The sequence below is a fragment of the Takifugu rubripes genome, chromosome 16, assembly GCF_901000725.2.
Source record: "Takifugu rubripes chromosome 16, fTakRub1.2, whole genome shotgun sequence".
Classification (NCBI taxonomy): Eukaryota; Metazoa; Chordata; class Actinopteri; order Tetraodontiformes; family Tetraodontidae; genus Takifugu; species Takifugu rubripes.
This window is the reverse complement of record NC_042300.1, coordinates 3,508,574-3,526,036: the sequence shown is the minus strand read 5'-3', so window position 1 is coordinate 3,526,036 and position 17,463 is coordinate 3,508,574. Positions and strand designations below refer to the sequence as shown.

Genomic DNA, 17,463 nt, shown 5'->3' with positions numbered 1-17,463 from the left:
AACCCGATTAAACCCACTGATTTTATTTGTCTCTGTAAATATCAACAACAGTCCTGACTGGCTAACCAGTCGTTATTTTAAGATGTTTGTGAAAATAAATCTGCTTCCTCCCTTTTTTTCCTTTGGGGTCCCTTATCGGGGACTTCAGAATCTGCACTAATGGCCGTGAAAATGGCTCAACAACATTTTAATTGAAATGTTCGTCAGGAAATCAGTTTCCAGGCCTGCAGGGACGATGATCAGGTCTTATCCAGCTCAGACCGTTAGCTTCCAATTAACATGGCAGATTAAGAGCGGAGGAATTAAACCAGCAGCAGGAGGGAAGGCATGAAGACACGAACGCATGCGTCCATTATATAGCTTCTATAGATTAAACTGGTAATTTATGGACCAGACTGGGATTCGGGTTCATTTGTAGAATTCCATGAGGAGACAGTGATGAACAGAACTGACAGATGAGTTATTTCCCCTCATGTTTCAGTTTACTATGTGTGTGTGTCTGTGTGTTTACTCCCAAATTTAAGTCAACCAATTTTTGAAACACAATGAAAATAACTTTATTTAAATGTTAGCTTGACAGTGAAACAGGAAGTCCCGCCATCCTTCAAAACAAAAGCCTCGGCGTGTGTCCCGTGAAGGTTGCGGACGGTCCTCGCGTCGCCATTGGAAGCGCTTTGATGACAGGGAGCGCCTCTACGGCGTGGCAGCAGACAAACATGGCGGCGTGTAGATCTTCACCGTCTCGTCCCACGAACAGTCAACCACCTGCAGGACAAAGACAAAGACCTTAACCAGAACCGGGTTCTTCATACGTTCTAAACGTGTTCTCACACCACCAGAAAGTGGATCCCCTAACCATTGTTACCTTGTTCCTTAAGAGTATTGCATCTTGCATTCTAGAATGTCTGGTTGTCATGGAAACTAGTTTATATAGACTGAACTTGGTGCTGCCCCCTACAGCGAGGTTCCAGTTGTGTACTGCAATAACCCAGGACTCTGGGATTATCCGTTTCTCACAGAGCTGGAGCTCTGGTCTCCACCAGCCACCCAGATGTTCTCTACGGTTCCCATGCCAACGGTCACCGGCGGTGAAGTGCTGACACTGGGCGGTGAGACAGGCCGTCCCATTCCAGACGGGGATCAAAGAGTTTGACTTCAATTACTGCAAACTGCCCAGTTTCTGCTTTTTATGGCAGATTTCAGGAACAAGAACAGTAGATGACTGTTGACTGGGAGATGGAGAGCGTCATTTTCTGCAATCTGACCTCCAGCTTTCATCTCTCACCGCCCATCCAGGTAAAAGCCTCCGATCCACCAGTCGTAAAAGCTGCAACCTGCTCCTTTATTTCTGTTTTTCTTCTTTTTCCTCTGCGGGACTTTCAGGCTGGAAGGTGAGAACGTGGTGCTCCTGATGGTTTCGTCACCTCCCTGAGATTAGAGGTCTGATGGGTTTCAGCAGAGAACAGAAGCTCACATCCAGCTGGGGCTCCATCTACATGCCACAGGTCAGGTGGCTGAAGGAGACCTGGCTCCCACCTGAAGGACACACTGCCTCCATCTGCTCCAGGGTTTAGCGTTAGCATTGTCACAGGTGTCCATGGACACACAGGTGACGCGAGGAACGTCGTACACAAATGTGTTAGCCTGATTCTGGACTGCTGATTGGACCTTTGAGCCAAACAGAACTTCAGGATGAGTCAGCAAATCGTTGAGAAAGTGCGTCAGCGTCCCAGACGACGAACGTGCCTTTGATTAACTTTAACAGCCGAACTTTAATGGAAAATGGCGAACAGCAGCCAAGACTGCAGTAAAGTGCAAAGAGCCAGAAAGATGATGAGAAGATGAAGAAGAGGAGGAGGAGGAGGAGAAGGAGGAAGAGGAGAAGGAAGGGACTGAACATTAATACTGTCTGTCACCAGACGGGATGGCCTTCAAGTGCCGTTATCACTGTTACCGTGGTAACACAGCTGCAAGTGAAACAAAAACCAGCAATAGCAACTTAAACTCAACACATGCACGCCTCGTGCACACGTGTGACCGCCCACTGACACGGCCCAGAGGTCTCCATGGAGAAGAAAGAGCTGAATCGGCCAATCACGGCAATGAGAAAGTAACCGTAGATCACAGCTGTCAGTTGTCCGCCCGCACACACACACACATGCGCACACACACACACACACACACACACGTACGCACGCACACAAAACTGTCCTGACTCAAACGGCTGATGATGTGGAGATGAAACTGAGAGATCTGATCTGTGACATCACAGGAAATGTCCCGAACGTGTGTGTGCAGTGGTAATGAGCTGTATTGTCAGTGTTTGTCTTTATCAGATATGTTAGAGCCCCCCCCACCCCCCCACACCCCCCACACACACACACACAGCTGCAGGTCACTACTGCATCAGCCTGATTGGTTGCTGTCGTGTTTGTCGCGACGCCGCGAGCGCGTGGACGTTATCACGTACACATTTCCACCTCGCCATTATCAGCGTCCTGGAAACACGCTCTGGCACCGCGGGCGAAAAGTCGTAGCGCAGCAAGCGTACGTCTGGTTCTGTTCGGCCGTTTAAATGATGGAAAGATCGAGGATGAGAACAGCTGATTCCCTTGTTCTGCAGCGTTTACGTGAGAAATAACATGTGACGTACAGGACAGCCATGGGGACGTGATGTCCTCCACTCTGCATTCAGCCTGGAGTGGCGTCCCACAGGGCTCTGTTCTCGGTCCTCCTCCAAAGACAGCTCAAACCAGAGGTAACGTCCTGAAGAGACATCCTGGACGACCGGGACGTCTCCTCCTTCTGATCTAGTGTCCTGATGTTTTCGTCCCTCGTCCCCCACGCGTTGGTCTGATGACATTAAGCTGAACTCTGCCTGACCGGCGTGGTCGACACTTCCTGTTCCTTCCCGTCCACAATCAGCAGAATTAAAGAAATTAGAGATGAGTGCCCTTTTCTGCTCGCCGCTTCGTCAGCGTGGACAGCGCCGCGGCCGCGTGGGTCGGCCTGCAGACGGATTGACGGATGGCCTCATTTCAAGAAGTGCAGAAGAAGATGGAGGCGATTGGCGTCGGGAGGGGTCGTTCCCCGGGTCAAAAGACTAATTAACCAGTTAGTTTTATATTTTCATGAGAGATAACATGAAGGGACGCTTCATCTGGGCCTCACAACGCGTGAGAGGGGGAGGAGCTGAAGAACTCGTTCTGAAAATGAGTCCTCACAAAGATAGAAGTACAAACATGCAGGTGTGTGTGTTACCTGGTTGGGGATGTGCAGGTTAAAGTCGAGTCCACAGACGAACTCTGAGTGATGTTCCACAGTGTCCAGGAGAGGTGGATCCCTGCTGTAGTCCCAGAACCTGCAGAACACACACACACACGCACGCACACACGCACACACACACACACACACACACACACACACACACACACACACCTCTGTAAGCTTTAACAAAAAAGGTGTAGCACTATTCCAGATGTCCTGAGACGGTTTCTCTGAGAACATGTTGATCAAAGAGAATAAAATAATCAATCATCTGAAACCTGAGCTGTTAATAATCTCATTCAGACCTTAAAAACGCCTGAGTGGATTTTATTCTAGCTCTGATCTGAGGAACGCCCCCTCGTTACACGCTAACGAGATTTGCAGATAAAAGAAACCTTCAAAGACATCAAATGATCTCAAACCATTTAACACCAGAGAGATGAGAAATGTTTGAGGATGGAGGGATGAGAACCGGCAGAAAGAGATTTGGATGAAATGAGAGAGAGAGAGAGCGGGGAGAGAGAAAGTGAGGGAGAGAGAGAGCGAGGGAGAGAGAGAGAGAGAGAGAGAGAGGGAGAGAGAGAGAGAGACAGAATGAACCAATAAAATAAAAGCCTGCAGACTTCAGGCAGCAGCAGCCAATCAGACTAATTGAATGACTGTTTCTTTTCCTGCTCCTGACGGAGACCTGTGTGTGTGTGTGTGTGTGTGTGTGCGCGTGTGTGTGACGTCCTGACGCAGCAAACACTCCCACCAGTTTCATCCACTTTACAAAAGTAATTAAATCACTTTCGAAGGGAACACCGCAGACTCTGACTCTTGCACACACGCACACACACACGCACACACGCACGCATGCACACACTCAAGGAGTGAGTTATGGGAGAGACGTGCATCGCGAGAGATTGTGTATTGAGCGAGTTGTTAGAGTAAATAACTGCTCATATTCAGTGTGTGTTTATTTTAATTAGCAGAACCGGTTTAATTCTGATTCCTTAACTTCTGCCGAGACGTTTGAGAGGGAAACCAACGTGTTTTCAAACTAGCTGAACTCTGTGGGGAGAAGCTTCATTAACATTGGAGCTGTGGACTTAAATATTAATATCCTGGCAGGACTGATTAGACCCGGCAGAAGACAATAACAGCCTAAACACACACTGCTGTGTAATAACTGTTAGTGGATGTAATTACAGTTTTACTGTAGTTTTCTTTGCAGCGTTGCTGTAACTGGCTAACGAAGGCGGCTGCTTGCTCGACATAAAAGTTACCAAATCAGCTCATTCATTAGGTTTTATTTTGGACACACTGATTCTGGGGGGGCCAACTCGATTTCAAATGTTCCAAAGATAACAGAAGCCAAAGCTCAGGATGTTTGTGACACCTGAAGGGACTGATCGTTCTCCTGCAGCGTCTCAGCTAATGAAATGCAGCAGTGATAAAAAGTCTCGTCTGGAACGAAGGCATCTGCGTCGCGTCACATCGATGCATTGAAAGGCTGCAGCAATAATCCCGCAGCTACGAGCTGCTAGCCTTGATTAGCTTCACGAGGTGATTTACTGCCGACACGCTCAGGCTGCTTTGGCTGAAATCGTCTCGCAGCCATTTTTAAACCAGTTGCTGCTTCAGAAGCAACAAAATAAAAAATAAAAACATTCAGCAAGGAAAGAATGTTCTTCCGGTCACGCTGGAGAGTAGCGGCAACAACACTGACCCACTCCAATAACGTGCGGATTAGCGTGATGAACGTTAGCCGATCAGAACGTCACAGGTTTAATTTAGACAAATTCAAAAAAACGTGTACATGAAGGAGCGAACGTCTGTGTGACTCTGATTACACTTTAATGAGTATGTGTGTGTGAATGAGTGTGTGTGTGTGTGTAGTGGGGGGGGGTGAGTGTCCCAGTTAGACAAACACACCACATTATTTCTAGAAATGAAGGCTGCACTCTTTTGTCTGGAGTTTCCATGGTAGGTAATTATTTAGTTCTATTGTGTTTCATTCTGTGGAACGGTCCATTCACCTGTCAGCTGTGTGTGTGTGTGTGTGTGTGTGTGTGTGTGTGTGTGTGTGTGTGTGTGTGTGTGTGTGTGTGTGTGTGTGTGTGTGTGTGTGTGTGTGTGTGTGTGATAAAGGAGTGGGAGACAGTCGGAGCTGCAGAATAGTGACAGAAGAGAACATAAAGAGGCGTGCAGAGATGTGACCTGCCGTGATTGGACGTCACTGATGGTTCTAATCTTCACAGGAAATGAGTGTGAAGACTCACAAACACGACCATGTGGAGGGAAGAACATCGTATCTAAAGCAAACACGGCGCACGAAGGCTGCTGGTTCACACAGGAAACACGGGTCTGGGTGCACCTTCAGCCTCCACAGTTCAAACATGAACACGGAGCTGATAACAAAGGCTGTTCTTCCATCATGGAAACGGAGGCGCCGCTGGAACGTTTGGACCTTTGAAGCTGAATTCTAATTCAGTCACAGTTACTTGATGATGAAGCGTCTCTGAAGGTCCCTTCAGAAGAAGAGGGAGGCCAACAAGACACCTGGGACAGCTGTGAAGGAGCGGAAGGCTCCCCAGATAAGAGCTGTTGCACTGGTTCTTCCTCGCTTTATGAAAACTGCCACCAGAGGGCACCAGAACACACATGATTGAGGTGGCATCACCAGGGGCTGAGGGGATACGTCCCTGCAGCGGGCCCAGGAAAGGTCAAAGGTCACACGGAAATGTGGAGAGGACTGCTGCTCCACCAGGACAAAGACATGAAGAGTTCAAAGAGCTGGTCTCGCAAGAGATTATGACCACAGCCGTGAGCGGAAATGGGGAATGAAAGGGATTAATGTGCGTCACTGACAGCTAGAACACACACACATTTGCATAAGAGTCATGTTCTTTGTGTGTGCAGGTGGATTCCAGCTGAATGTGGACCTGTGACCGACGGCAGCAGGTGTGTGTTTCCACACCCACAGGTGCATCCAGACAAATCTGGATCGCCCGAGTCGCCGAGACGACGAGTTGGAGAGAAGCTGCTGATCAACGGAGTGAAAAGATGCTAACGTTAACGACCCGAGACTCCAGCTAATAACGTTATTAGAGCTGCTGTCAGTGATGATCAATGGCACACACTCACACACACACACACACACACACACACACACAAACACACACACACACACCACAATAGGTGTTTAAGACAAGCTAATTTTAAGTAAATCCACTGAAACGGTCTTATCGCCCTGGCAATAACGGATTAAGGATTATCTTGGACAGTAAAGCAGCCAATAAAGGAAACGTGAGATTAAATTAAAGATGCCACGAGCATCACGTTATCTTTAAATTAGCTGAAAAGTGATTTCTGAATTCTCAGGAGAAGAAATTATCGGTAAAGCTGCTGTTTTCAAACTGTTCTGCTCGGCCTGGTCGCCATGGCGCTGCCGTATGTTCACCGCTCTGGTATTATTGGCTGGTTTGATGACTTAAATAGCAGCATTAGCTTAGCCGGTGTGAATGTTTATGACTGACAGCACCGCCCATCAGAGAGGACAAGAGTCACATATCATCATGTGACTGGTTCAAGTCTGGTTCAGAAAGACCTGATTCAGGGTTAGAGCAGTGAGACAGGCAGCACATCCCCTCCACCATTATTCCCTCCATCATCCTCCCTCCATCATCCTTCCCTCCCTCATCCTTCCCTCCCTCATCCCTCCATCATCTCTCCCTCCCTCATCCCTCCACCATCCTCCCTCCATCCTCCTTCCCTCCCTCATCCCTCCATCATCTCTCCCTCCCTCATCCCTCCACCATCCTCCCTCCATCCTCCCTCCATCATCCTTCCCTCCCTCATCCCTCCATCATCTCTCCCTCCCTCATCCCTCCACCATCTCTCCCTCCCTCATCCCTCCACCATCCTCCCTCCATCCTCCCTCCATCATTATTCCCTCCATCATCCCTCCCTCCCTCCATCATCCCTCCCTCATTACCAAGTGATGGTGAACAACAGCCTGATCAGCAGTTTCAGAGATTATGTCCAACATCACAGAGAAATGAAGCAGGACCCCCTCAGCACCATCCTGTTATTAACAGGACGGGTCAATTAAGATCAATGGAGCAAGACGTTTCTCACAAGCACCACTGCACTGTTCATCTGTCCACCAGCCAACTGTCCACCATCCATCCATCTATCTGTCCACCAGCCTTCCACCCATCCAACTGTCCACCATCCATCCATCTATCTGTCCACCAGCCTTCCACCCATCCAACTGTCCACCATCCATCCATCTATCTGTCCACCAGCCTTCCATCCATCCAACTGTCCACCATCCATCCATCTATCTGTCCACCAGCCTTCCATCCATCCAACTGTCCACCATCCATCCATCCAACTGTCCACCATCCATCCATCTATCTGTCCACCAGCCTTCCACCCATCCAACTGTCCACCATCCATCCATCTATCTGTCCACCAGCCTTCCATCCATCCAACTGTCCACCATCCATCCATCTATCTGTCCACCAGCCTTCCATCCATCCAACTGTCCACCATCCATCCATCCAACTGTCCACCATCCATCCATCTATCTGTCCACCAGCCTTCCATCCATCCAACTGTCCACCATCCATCCATCTATCTGTCCACCATCCATCCATCCAACTGTCCACCATCCATCCATCTATCTGTCCACCATCCATCCATCCAACTGTCCACCCTCCATCCATCTATTTGTCCACCAGCCTTCCATCCAACTGTCCACCATCCATATATCTGTCCACCAGCCTTCCATCCAACTGTCCACCATCCAGCCATCTGTCCACCATCCATCCATCCAACTGTCCACCATCCATCCATCTATTTGTCCACCAGCCTTCCATCCAACTGTCCACCATCCATCCATCTATTTGTCCACCAGCCTTCCATCCAACTGTCCACCATCCATATATCTGTCCACCAGCCTTCCATCCAACTGTCCACCATCCAGCCATCTGTCCATCACCCATCCCTTATTTACCTCCTGTGTGAGTGTGATGACAGAATATCAGAAGAGTGTTTGTTCTCGACATTAAAAACTCACTGAAGAGTCTTTTCTTTTCAAGGCTCAATAATATTAAAATAATTCTCATTTATCTTTGAAGTTGAGTAAGAAAACAAATTTAATCCTGTTGATGACTTCAATCTGCAGTCAGCAAAGGAATGACCTGAAGGTCTGATCAGAGTCTGGACTCACCTGACAGTGAAGTCGTAGGAGCAGGAGGCCACCAGAGACCTGCTGAAGGGACAGAACTGAGGACAGCAGCTGATCAATAATCAGTACAGCTCAAAAGACAGGAAACAATCAGAGCGCTGGTTAGACTGGGACAGGAGAGACATGTGATGGTTATAAAGGGACAGGAGAGACATGTGATGGTTAGACGGGGACAGGAGAGACATGTGATGGTTAGACGGGGACAGGAGAGACATGTGATGGTTATAAAGGGACAGGAGAGACATGTGATGGTTAGACGGGGACAGGAGAGACATGTGATGGTTATAAAGGGACAGGAGAGACATGTGATGGTTAGACTGGGACAGGAGAGACATGTGATGGTTATAAAGGGACAGGAGAGACATGTGATGTTAGACTGGGACAGGAGAGACATGTGATGGTTATAAAGGGACAGGAGAGACATGTGATGTTAGACTGGGACAGGAGAGACATGCGATGGTTAGACTGGGACAGGAGAGACATGTGATGGTTATAAAGGGACAGGAGAGACATGTGATGTTAGACTGGGACAGGAGAGACATGCGATGGTTAGACTGGGACAGGAGAGACATGTGATGTTAGACTGGGACAGGAGAGACATGTGATGGTTAGACTGGGACAGGAGAGACATGTGATGGTTATAAAGGGACAGGAGAGACATGTGATGGTTAGACTGGGACGGGAGAGACATGTGATGGTTATAAAGGGACAGGAGAGACATGTGATGGTTATAAAGGGACAGGAGAGACATGTGATGGTTAGACTGGGACAGGAGAGACATGTGATGGTTATAAAGGGACAGGAGAGACATGTGATGGTTATAAAGGGACAGGAGAGACATGTGATGGTTATAAAGGGACAGGAGAGACATGTGATGGTTATAAAGGGACAGGAGAGACATGTGATGGTTAGACTGGGACAGGAGAGACATGTGATGGTTAGACTGGGACAGATATCTGATCACTGACCTTAAACACAAACAATAAATCTATGAGGGTTTGTGTGTGTGTGTGTGTGTGCGTGTGTGTGTGTGTGTGTGTGTGTGTGTGTGTGTGTAAAATCTTATTAGAACCATTTCAGTGGGTGTTTTGATGCTGTCAACCCTGCAACACACTGTCTGAGCTAAATTCCAGGAAGAAAGTGTCCTTTATAGTATTGTTTGTGTGTAAGTGTGTGTGTGTGTGAGTGTGTGAGTGTGAGTGTGTGTGAGTGTGTGTATACCTTGAGTCTGCGGATGGCGTAGGTGTGGCCAAGCAGTTGATTGACAGGATGTCGAACGTTCCTCAGGTCCCAGATATACACACTGCAGTCCACTGATCCTGTGGCGATAATATTCTGAACACACACACAGACACACACACACACACACACAGACACACACACACACACACTTCTAGAGAATTATGCGAATTTTCTGAGATTAGAATAATCCATATCAGTTTCTCACGGTGACGTTACCTGGTCATATTTGCACCAATCACAGGTTAGTATTTCAGCTTGGTGCGCAGGGACGGCCAATCGACACGCGGCTCTCTTCACGTCCCAAACTCTGAGCGTCCCGTCACCTAAAAAAATAGAAACCAAACTAATGACTGTCCAGAGGTTCTACAGAGGTCAAAAGTGCTGCTTTTTGTTCTGTCTTATCTTGTAGTCATGGCAACCATTAGCTATGGAGACAGTTCTACAGATATAATATAATCCTGTTCCACCCTGTAACCACAGCTAGAACCAACTGGACCGCCAGTGGTGACCAACGATTAGCTTCCGTAAATTTTAGAGGTTTTTTAAGGCTCAACTGGATGGAGCCTCCAGCTGGTGGAGAGCTGAGTGGAGGGGAAGAAAGAGAGAGAAGAGAGGAACACACACACACAAAATGCTGCGACAGGACCACATACACACAGCTAGCTGTTTAGCATGCTAACATTAGCCGACCTGCAGATAAGATTTGCGCATTTTTACAGTAAATTTATGTAAATCGTGTTAGAAACATTTAAGCTTTTTTCAACTTTTTCATGCCTTCAGAAAAAGGTGCAGAGTCCCCGTAAAGATGGAGATATTGGAGTCAGTGTGTGTTCGTGGATGATGTTTGAGGTTGTGCCAACACTGCGACAAACAGAACCTTCACTCTCTCCTCCTTCTCTCCTCTTTTATTCCACTGGCAGCAGTTTTTCCACCGCTTTCCTCCCAACTATCCATCACCTCTTTCAGAAGTCTGGACCCAAACCAGGAAGAGAAGAACGCACACAAAAATTAAATGTACTAATATCAAAATGAGAGTGGAGAAAGAGGCAGACGGGTTGAGTCTTCAGGCAAACATCTCATTTCAGAAACTCAGCAGTTCTTACGCTAACATTTTGTGTGAGATGAAGGTGTGGGGAACTCCAACCTCGGTGAGATTAACAGGATTAAAATCCTCTCTGAGCAGCAGGAACTGTGAAAGGGTGAAATCGTGTCAACATCTGAGAACACATCTGAATCTGTCTGCAGCAGATTCTCCTGCTTCGCTCATTCACCCTGCCTCCTCCTCCGCTTCTCTCATTCATCCTCCTCCTCACTCGTTCTTTTACCCGCACACTTGACTTCCCAGCCAAGTGTGGAGGAGTGTGTGTGTGTGTGTGTGTGTGTGTGTGTGTGTACCAGCTAAACTTGCTGACGGCAGCAGGTGTTGCAAGGAGCCTTTACTCACTCTCTCTCTCTCTGTCACACACTCACACACACACACACACACACACACACACACACACACACACACACACACACACACACACACACACACACACACACCTTTTTTTCCTCTGGCAAAGCTGCTTCATATGTTAAAACACAGCTTTTGCAGAGAAGAAAGGTCTAAAGGTGCTCCTCAGGGATGGGTTCTCTGCTCTCTAGTTTTCACCCCCTGGTGGTTGAGTTCAGTATAGCAGACCCCCCCCCATGGCCAACAGCTGACCTCTCAGCTCAAACCCAGCTCCATCCACGGCCAACACAGGCATGTAGGTGTAACTTTGCTGTTGACACCACAGGAAACTTCAATCACAGCAGAATTATTGATCATCTTCTCTGCCTTCAGCAGCAATCAGATGTGAGACGGGACCAATCGATCATCACCAACACCTTCTCCAAACGCCATCATTCTGTCTCCTTTTGCTTAAAGGCACAATGACGGTCCACTGAAGAATGGTGGGAAATGATGGATTTAATGAAATGATGCACATCAGAGTTGTAGAGAATTAGTGGAGGAGGAATGAATGTGGATGATGGATGATCTCCAGAACTATTCCAGATGATGAGTGAGACGATGAAGGTGAACCGCAAGCTAACAGTTAGCATGTTACCATGTTAGCAGCTCGAGTGCAGTAATAATCACATCAGGATTTCGACCCAATGAGCTCTTTAGTCAGATTTTTATCTCCACCTTCAGTGTTCTGAGCAGCGTTTAAAGTTCTGATTGATTTTACTGTTATAACACTGATGCTACACATGCTTTTTAAAAATTCACATTTGGAAATATATTCTAAAAAGCATCATTTAAACTGAAAATAAATCTGCAAATCTACAAAGACCCTCTGAAAATTAGACTTTGTGCACATAAATGAACAAACATCAGATATTTTATCTGATTTGTTTACTTATTAACATGAAACTGAAACAAACACTGAAGTTTACTGAGACTCAACCTGATGCTCAAAGTCCCTCTGAGCTCCTGCTGCAGCAATGAAACACACCAACAGCGCCACCAAGTGTCCAGAGGTATGAGTGAACTCTCAGTCTGGGTATTGGCTCACCTGAGACTGAAGCAAAGCATCCTGGGATATGAGGGGACCAAATGGTGCTGTAGACGACCCCTTCGTGACCTCTGAGCGTGGTCAGCGATTGGCCGAGTGCAGCGTCCCACTGAGAGAGGAGCAGGAAGATGATTAGAGAGACAGAGAGTGACTTTGTGACTTATGACACCACTTTTATTTACAATAATGAACAGAATAAAACATGTATCAAAAGAATCACTCAATCAGTGTAGGTTGTGAGTTCCAGTTCTCTCTGCCTGACACTGAACACAGGACACCTTCATGACAGCTGCTGGGACACCTCCAGGTTCATGGTGGCCTTGTAGAAGCAGAACTCGGGCTCAGTCTGGCTCTAATGTTCTGCCTCCGCATGGCCACCACGTCACTCGTCCTGTATCTGGTCCCTATGTGTCAGGTAAGAGTTTAGCCTGTCCAATTACAAACTTTAGGACCTGACACCTGGTGCGTTCAGTTTTTTGGAGACAGTCCCACCAATAAAACCTGGAGCAGAGAACACGTCCTGAAACGGCTAAAAAGCTCTGATAAAACACTAAAAAAAAACCTGAGTCGGCTACACTCTGTAAAAACTTGAAAGCCTGTCTCAGACAGACCAAAGAACGGACACACGTTGGAGACGCTGCGGTTTAAAACAGATAAAAGCATTCAGGATCCTCCACTGAAGGTCACAAGTCTTTTTTTTGATGGGGGGTTGGTACAGAGCCCGCTACTGGGTCCCCCCGAGGCTGTCTGTCCACCCAGGGGCAGCTCTGCTGAGCAGCCCCAGGCATTAATTTAAGTAAAAAGTCTTGTTGTCTGCTCCAGGGGGGCCCAGTTTATACTTGTAGCAGACGTTCAGGAAAGGGCCACGGGGCCAGGGCTCCGCTGGAGGTCAGGGAAGGTGTCCCTGGGGTCGAACTCGGTTCACAGAGAGCCTCCACAGAGCTCCTGACTTCTCTCCACCAGCGATCGTAGTCCCAGCATGGAACCCAGGGTCCACCCAGTGGTAGCTGTCCCAGAAAAAGTTAACCAGTTTAGCCTGGATCTGGGACAGCCGGCCTGGTGGCAGCTCTAAGCAGGCCAAACGGAGCCACAGCAGCGAGCCTGCCAGGCTGTTTATAACCAGCACCCTTCCTCTGTACGACATCTCCGAGTGCAGCCAGCTCCATTTCTTTCATTTTTCCTCAACCTTGTCAACAACATTCTCCCAGTTCTTCTATCATCAACGTAGGCAGATAAAACCACATCACTATTAAAAAGAGGTAAAAACAACACTCAAATGTAGTTTATGGAGGAGGGGTTCCAGGGAGAGCGCACAGAGCATGTCGGACACCTCTACACACTCTAAAACGGGTCGGCAACCCGCGGCTCTGGAGCCGCATGCGGTTCTTTGTCGCCGCCCTAGTGGCTCCCTGGAGCTTTTTCAAAAATATGAAAATGGTAATTGTTTTAATATAATTTCTGTAGGAGGAAAAACGTGACAAACATTCTTAAAGTTTTCCAATGCTGTATAAATGTGTATAGTAAATATTTAATTTCAACATCTCATTATAATGGAAGTTAAACTTAAAGCTCCATCTACAGCAGAGTGGCCACGTGGCGCGTCATTCTCTCCAGGATGCGCTGCAGGGAAAATAAACATTTCATCATGAATGCTCATTATGTATTTGTAGCCCACTTATCATTTGGAAAGTAGGCTAATACAGCTAATATAGACACTTACAGCATGTGTTGCCTTTATTATAAGCCCTATATAAGGCTTTTAATTTTTTGCGGCTCCAGACAGATTTGTTTCTTGTTTTTTTGGTCCAGTATGGCTCTTCCAACATTTTAGGTTGCCGACCCCTGCTCTAAAAGGAGCGCACACGCTGCCATTGACCTTCAGCACATTCTCAATGTCACTGTACAGCACCTGGATCTTGGCTATCAGACCAGCTCTGAACCCAAACCTGTCCATGGTTCTCCACAGGAAGCAGTGTTCAACACGGTCAAAAGCCTTTTCTTGATCTAAAGAAAGTAGACCAACACTCACCCCCCCCCCACTGAACCGGAGACCAAAACATCCCGAATGAGGCAGACATTGTCTACCACGGACCTGCCAGGTACGCCACTTACTGTATCTCACCCACCTGTACACACACACACACATCACCAGTCTCCCCCACCTGTTCACCCTCACCTGCCACTATTCACCGGGGCTGCCCTGTCTACCCACGGACCCTCGGCTCTGGTGACAGGTCCATCAGCAGTGGCCCCGGGCCGCTCTCCCAAGCCCTACGGAGCCGATTTGGCTCCATACGGAGACATTTTATTTAAATGTCCCGCTTCACCACAGCCAAAACACTTCTTGTGCATCAATGAGGCGAACAGGACATAATCAAACACACATTTTGAAACACACATTTAGATCCTCATTGTTATTCAGGATCATTTAAGCTGTGTTTCAGTAGTGGAGATTTACATCCAGACATGAGAAACGATCCTGCCACGTCTGGACAACTCCGACACAGAAGCTCGTCCATGATGAACGGGGGCACGTTGGACAGGGAGACTTTGGTGGCCGGCTGGCTCAGAGGCAGCACCGCCTCGAACCTTCCACCAACACTGACACCGGCCTCCACCAGCCGGTTCACCTGCTCTGCCTTCGCCACAAACAAAACAATGTTCATCCGGGCGGCCAAATTAAAGGACTAATTGGACATGGGTCACCAGGGCCACCTCCTGGTCCCCACCACCAACCACCATGGCGTCAGACGGCCAAACACACAAAACAATTAAAAATGAAAATAATAAACCAATGGAAGTCACCACCAACACCTAAATAAACCATATAAACTATACTCACCACTTTAATGGTTTGATCCCATGATCCTGAAACAATCAAGTTTTCTCCTCTGGTCTGACTCCAGTCCACAGAATACACCTGCACACACACACACACACACACACATAGTCTCTACATCCTGTGTGTGTGTGTGCGTGTGTGTGAGATGCACCTCTTGAGTGTGTTCTTTGACGACCCTCAGCGGAGCGTTCTGATTGGTTGTGTCCCACAGCTGCAGACTTCCGTCTCCGCCCCCAGCCACCAAAACGTGCTCATTGGTTTCACTCCAAGATACATCGAAGAGACCGTCGCCCCATTCCCAGCTAAGGTGTCACAAACAAACACACACGCTCAGTGAAATCTTTAACAAAGACAACAAAACACACTCATCTGAGGCAACAGTGATGAAAAGGAGGAAAAGAGATCAAATGACAGATCAGAGGAAATAATAGAATCGTACCGTCTCAACAGATGAATGTCTGTTTCTGTCACGTCAAGAACCAACAAGGAGCCGCAGCCTAAAAATCCACATTCATTCTGTTTATTATGGCGAAAAGTTCTAATCTAATTTAATCTGGATTATTCCATTCTCTTCCTCACCTACGATGCCGTAGTACTGTGAGGCAGAGCAGGCCAGCCTGTTAGCAATGAATGGAGAAACTTCCACAGCGTAGCCGTGACGTGCTGGACAGCGGAAAACCTTCACCATGGTCAGCGGGCTGCAGCGCCGCCTGCTGGAAATATAGAGTCACTACAACAGTTGGACAGTAACAGGACAGGACTCGGTCAACTGAACCTCTGGGCCAACACAAGTAAAATCAGTAAATACAGTAAATAAATAAACGGATAAATGCTCCACTTTAATTGTAACGAGGTCTCTTTCTTTAATCAAAAGTAATCATCCACGATGATCAATATTCAAGTTATGATCGATAATGAAGTCTGTTTAAGGCTGAAAGTAAAAAACAAATTCAGAATGACCTTATTCAGAAGTTATAAAGTCAAGATTCAAGAGTACTTTATTGATTCTTGACTTTATAACTTAAAGTCAACTAGCTATAAGCCCTATTAGCTATAAGTAGCTATAATAGCTATTAATAGCTATAAGTCTATTAACCTATAAGTCAACTAGCTTCACAATACTTTTATGCTATTATTCAATAACATAATACAATTTATATTTTTTTTAAATCCTCTTCGCCCTCCTGGGCGGCGCCTCCTTCCTTCAGACTCGGGTCCTCTACCAGAGGCCTGGGAGTCTGAGGGTCCTACGCAGGATCTTAGCTGTTCCTAGGACTGTGCTCTTCTGGACAGAGATCTCTGGTGTGGTTCCTGGTATCTGTTGGAGCCATCTACTCAGGTTGGGTGTTACTGCCCCTAGTGTCCCAATCACTACTGGGACCACTGTTGCCTTCATGCCCCACATTCTCTCCATCTCCTCCTTCAGCCCTTGGTACTTCTCCAGCTTCTCGTGTTCCTTCTTCCTGATGTTGCTATCACTTGGGATTGCTACATCTATCACCACCACTGTCTCCTGGTGTTTATCCACCACCACGATGTCAGGCTGGTTGGCCACCACCATCTTGTCAGTCTGGATCTGGAAGTCCCACAGGATCTTGCTTGTTCTCCAGCACTTTCGGGGGGGTCTCCCACCTGGTCCCTGGGACCTCCAGCCCATACTCAGTGCAGATGTTCCTGTCCACTATGCCAGCCACCTGGTTATGCCGCTCCATGAATGCCTTGCCTGCCAACATCTTGCACCCTGCTGTGATGTGCTGGACTGTCTCAGGGGTATCTCCACACAGTCTGCACCTGGGGTCTTGTCTGGTATGGTGGACCCTGGCCTCTATTGCTCTGGTGCTCAGGGCCTGTGCAGGTATACTGTATATGCCTCGAAGGCCTATCTCCCGAGTGGCCCGTTTCCCAACCATCTCCTGACTACATTTCCAGAATTCTCTGTAACTTCTGCTCATTTGCGTTAATCAAGTGTAGACTGCTCTAAAGGTTGGACGGACGAACAGACAGAACCGACTGAAAGTGAGATAAGAGGACTCACAGCTGACGACTGTGCGTCAAACGTCACTGTCACGGTGATGTCACAAAGGTTCTGACTCGGTCCACGAACTCACAGTTGACACAGGTGGTTCCAGTCTGCTCCAGCAGCCCCAGCATCCCGCGGACCACTTCAACCCAAACACTTCCGTGTTTTCATCAGCTGACCAACATGACCCGGATGTTGAGCTGCACCACTGCGCGAGTACAGCAGGAGGCAGAGATTCGCTTTTGATTATTCTTTATTATACATCTTTACAGCGAAATTTAAATGAAGTCGGCTTCAAAATCTTTGCCGGGAG

At 47.6% G+C, this 17,463-nt stretch overlaps 1 protein-coding gene across 6 annotated transcripts; it reads right to left on the bottom strand.

The window, feature by feature from the left end:
• Window positions 1-532: 532 nt before the first annotated feature.
• On the bottom strand, window positions 533-17,321 carry pex7 (peroxisomal biogenesis factor 7). 6 transcript variants are annotated; one of them, XM_029849370.1, is made up of 11 exons: window positions 17,166-17,321; window positions 15,710-15,860; window positions 15,570-15,627; window positions 15,282-15,432; window positions 15,131-15,208; window positions 12,289-12,397; window positions 9,965-10,071; window positions 9,728-9,841; window positions 8,489-8,544; window positions 3,262-3,361; window positions 533-765 (listed from the first exon to the last, which is right to left on the bottom strand). In XM_029849370.1, exons 2-11 carry the CDS (start codon window positions 15,816-15,818, stop codon window positions 694-696), a joined length of 954 nt encoding a protein of 317 aa, XP_029705230.1. In that variant the 5' UTR covers window positions 15,819-15,860; window positions 17,166-17,321; the 3' UTR covers window positions 533-693. The 6 variants fall into 6 exon arrangements, with proteins under 6 accessions (XP_029705230.1, XP_029705231.1, XP_029705232.1 ...); XM_029849371.1 differs by having other exon boundaries at window positions 15,710-15,843; XM_029849372.1 differs by having other exon boundaries at window positions 15,710-15,840.
• Window positions 17,322-17,463: the final 142 nt, after the last annotated feature.

Excerpts from the sequence above, each read along its gene's own strand:
- pex7 (XM_029849370.1), bottom strand. The coding sequence starts at position 15,818 with ATGGTGAAGGTTTTCCGCTGTCCAGCACGTCACGGCTACGCTGTGGAA. Across the intron at positions 3,362-8,488 it reads TCCTACGACTTCACTGTCAG|GTTCTGGGACTACAGCAGGG; the intron begins GTGAGTCCAGAC and ends TGTGTTCTGCAG. Across the intron at positions 766-3,261 it reads ACCTGCACATCCCCAACCAG|GTGGTTGACTGTTCGTGGGA; the intron begins GTAACACACACA and ends TTTGTCCTGCAG.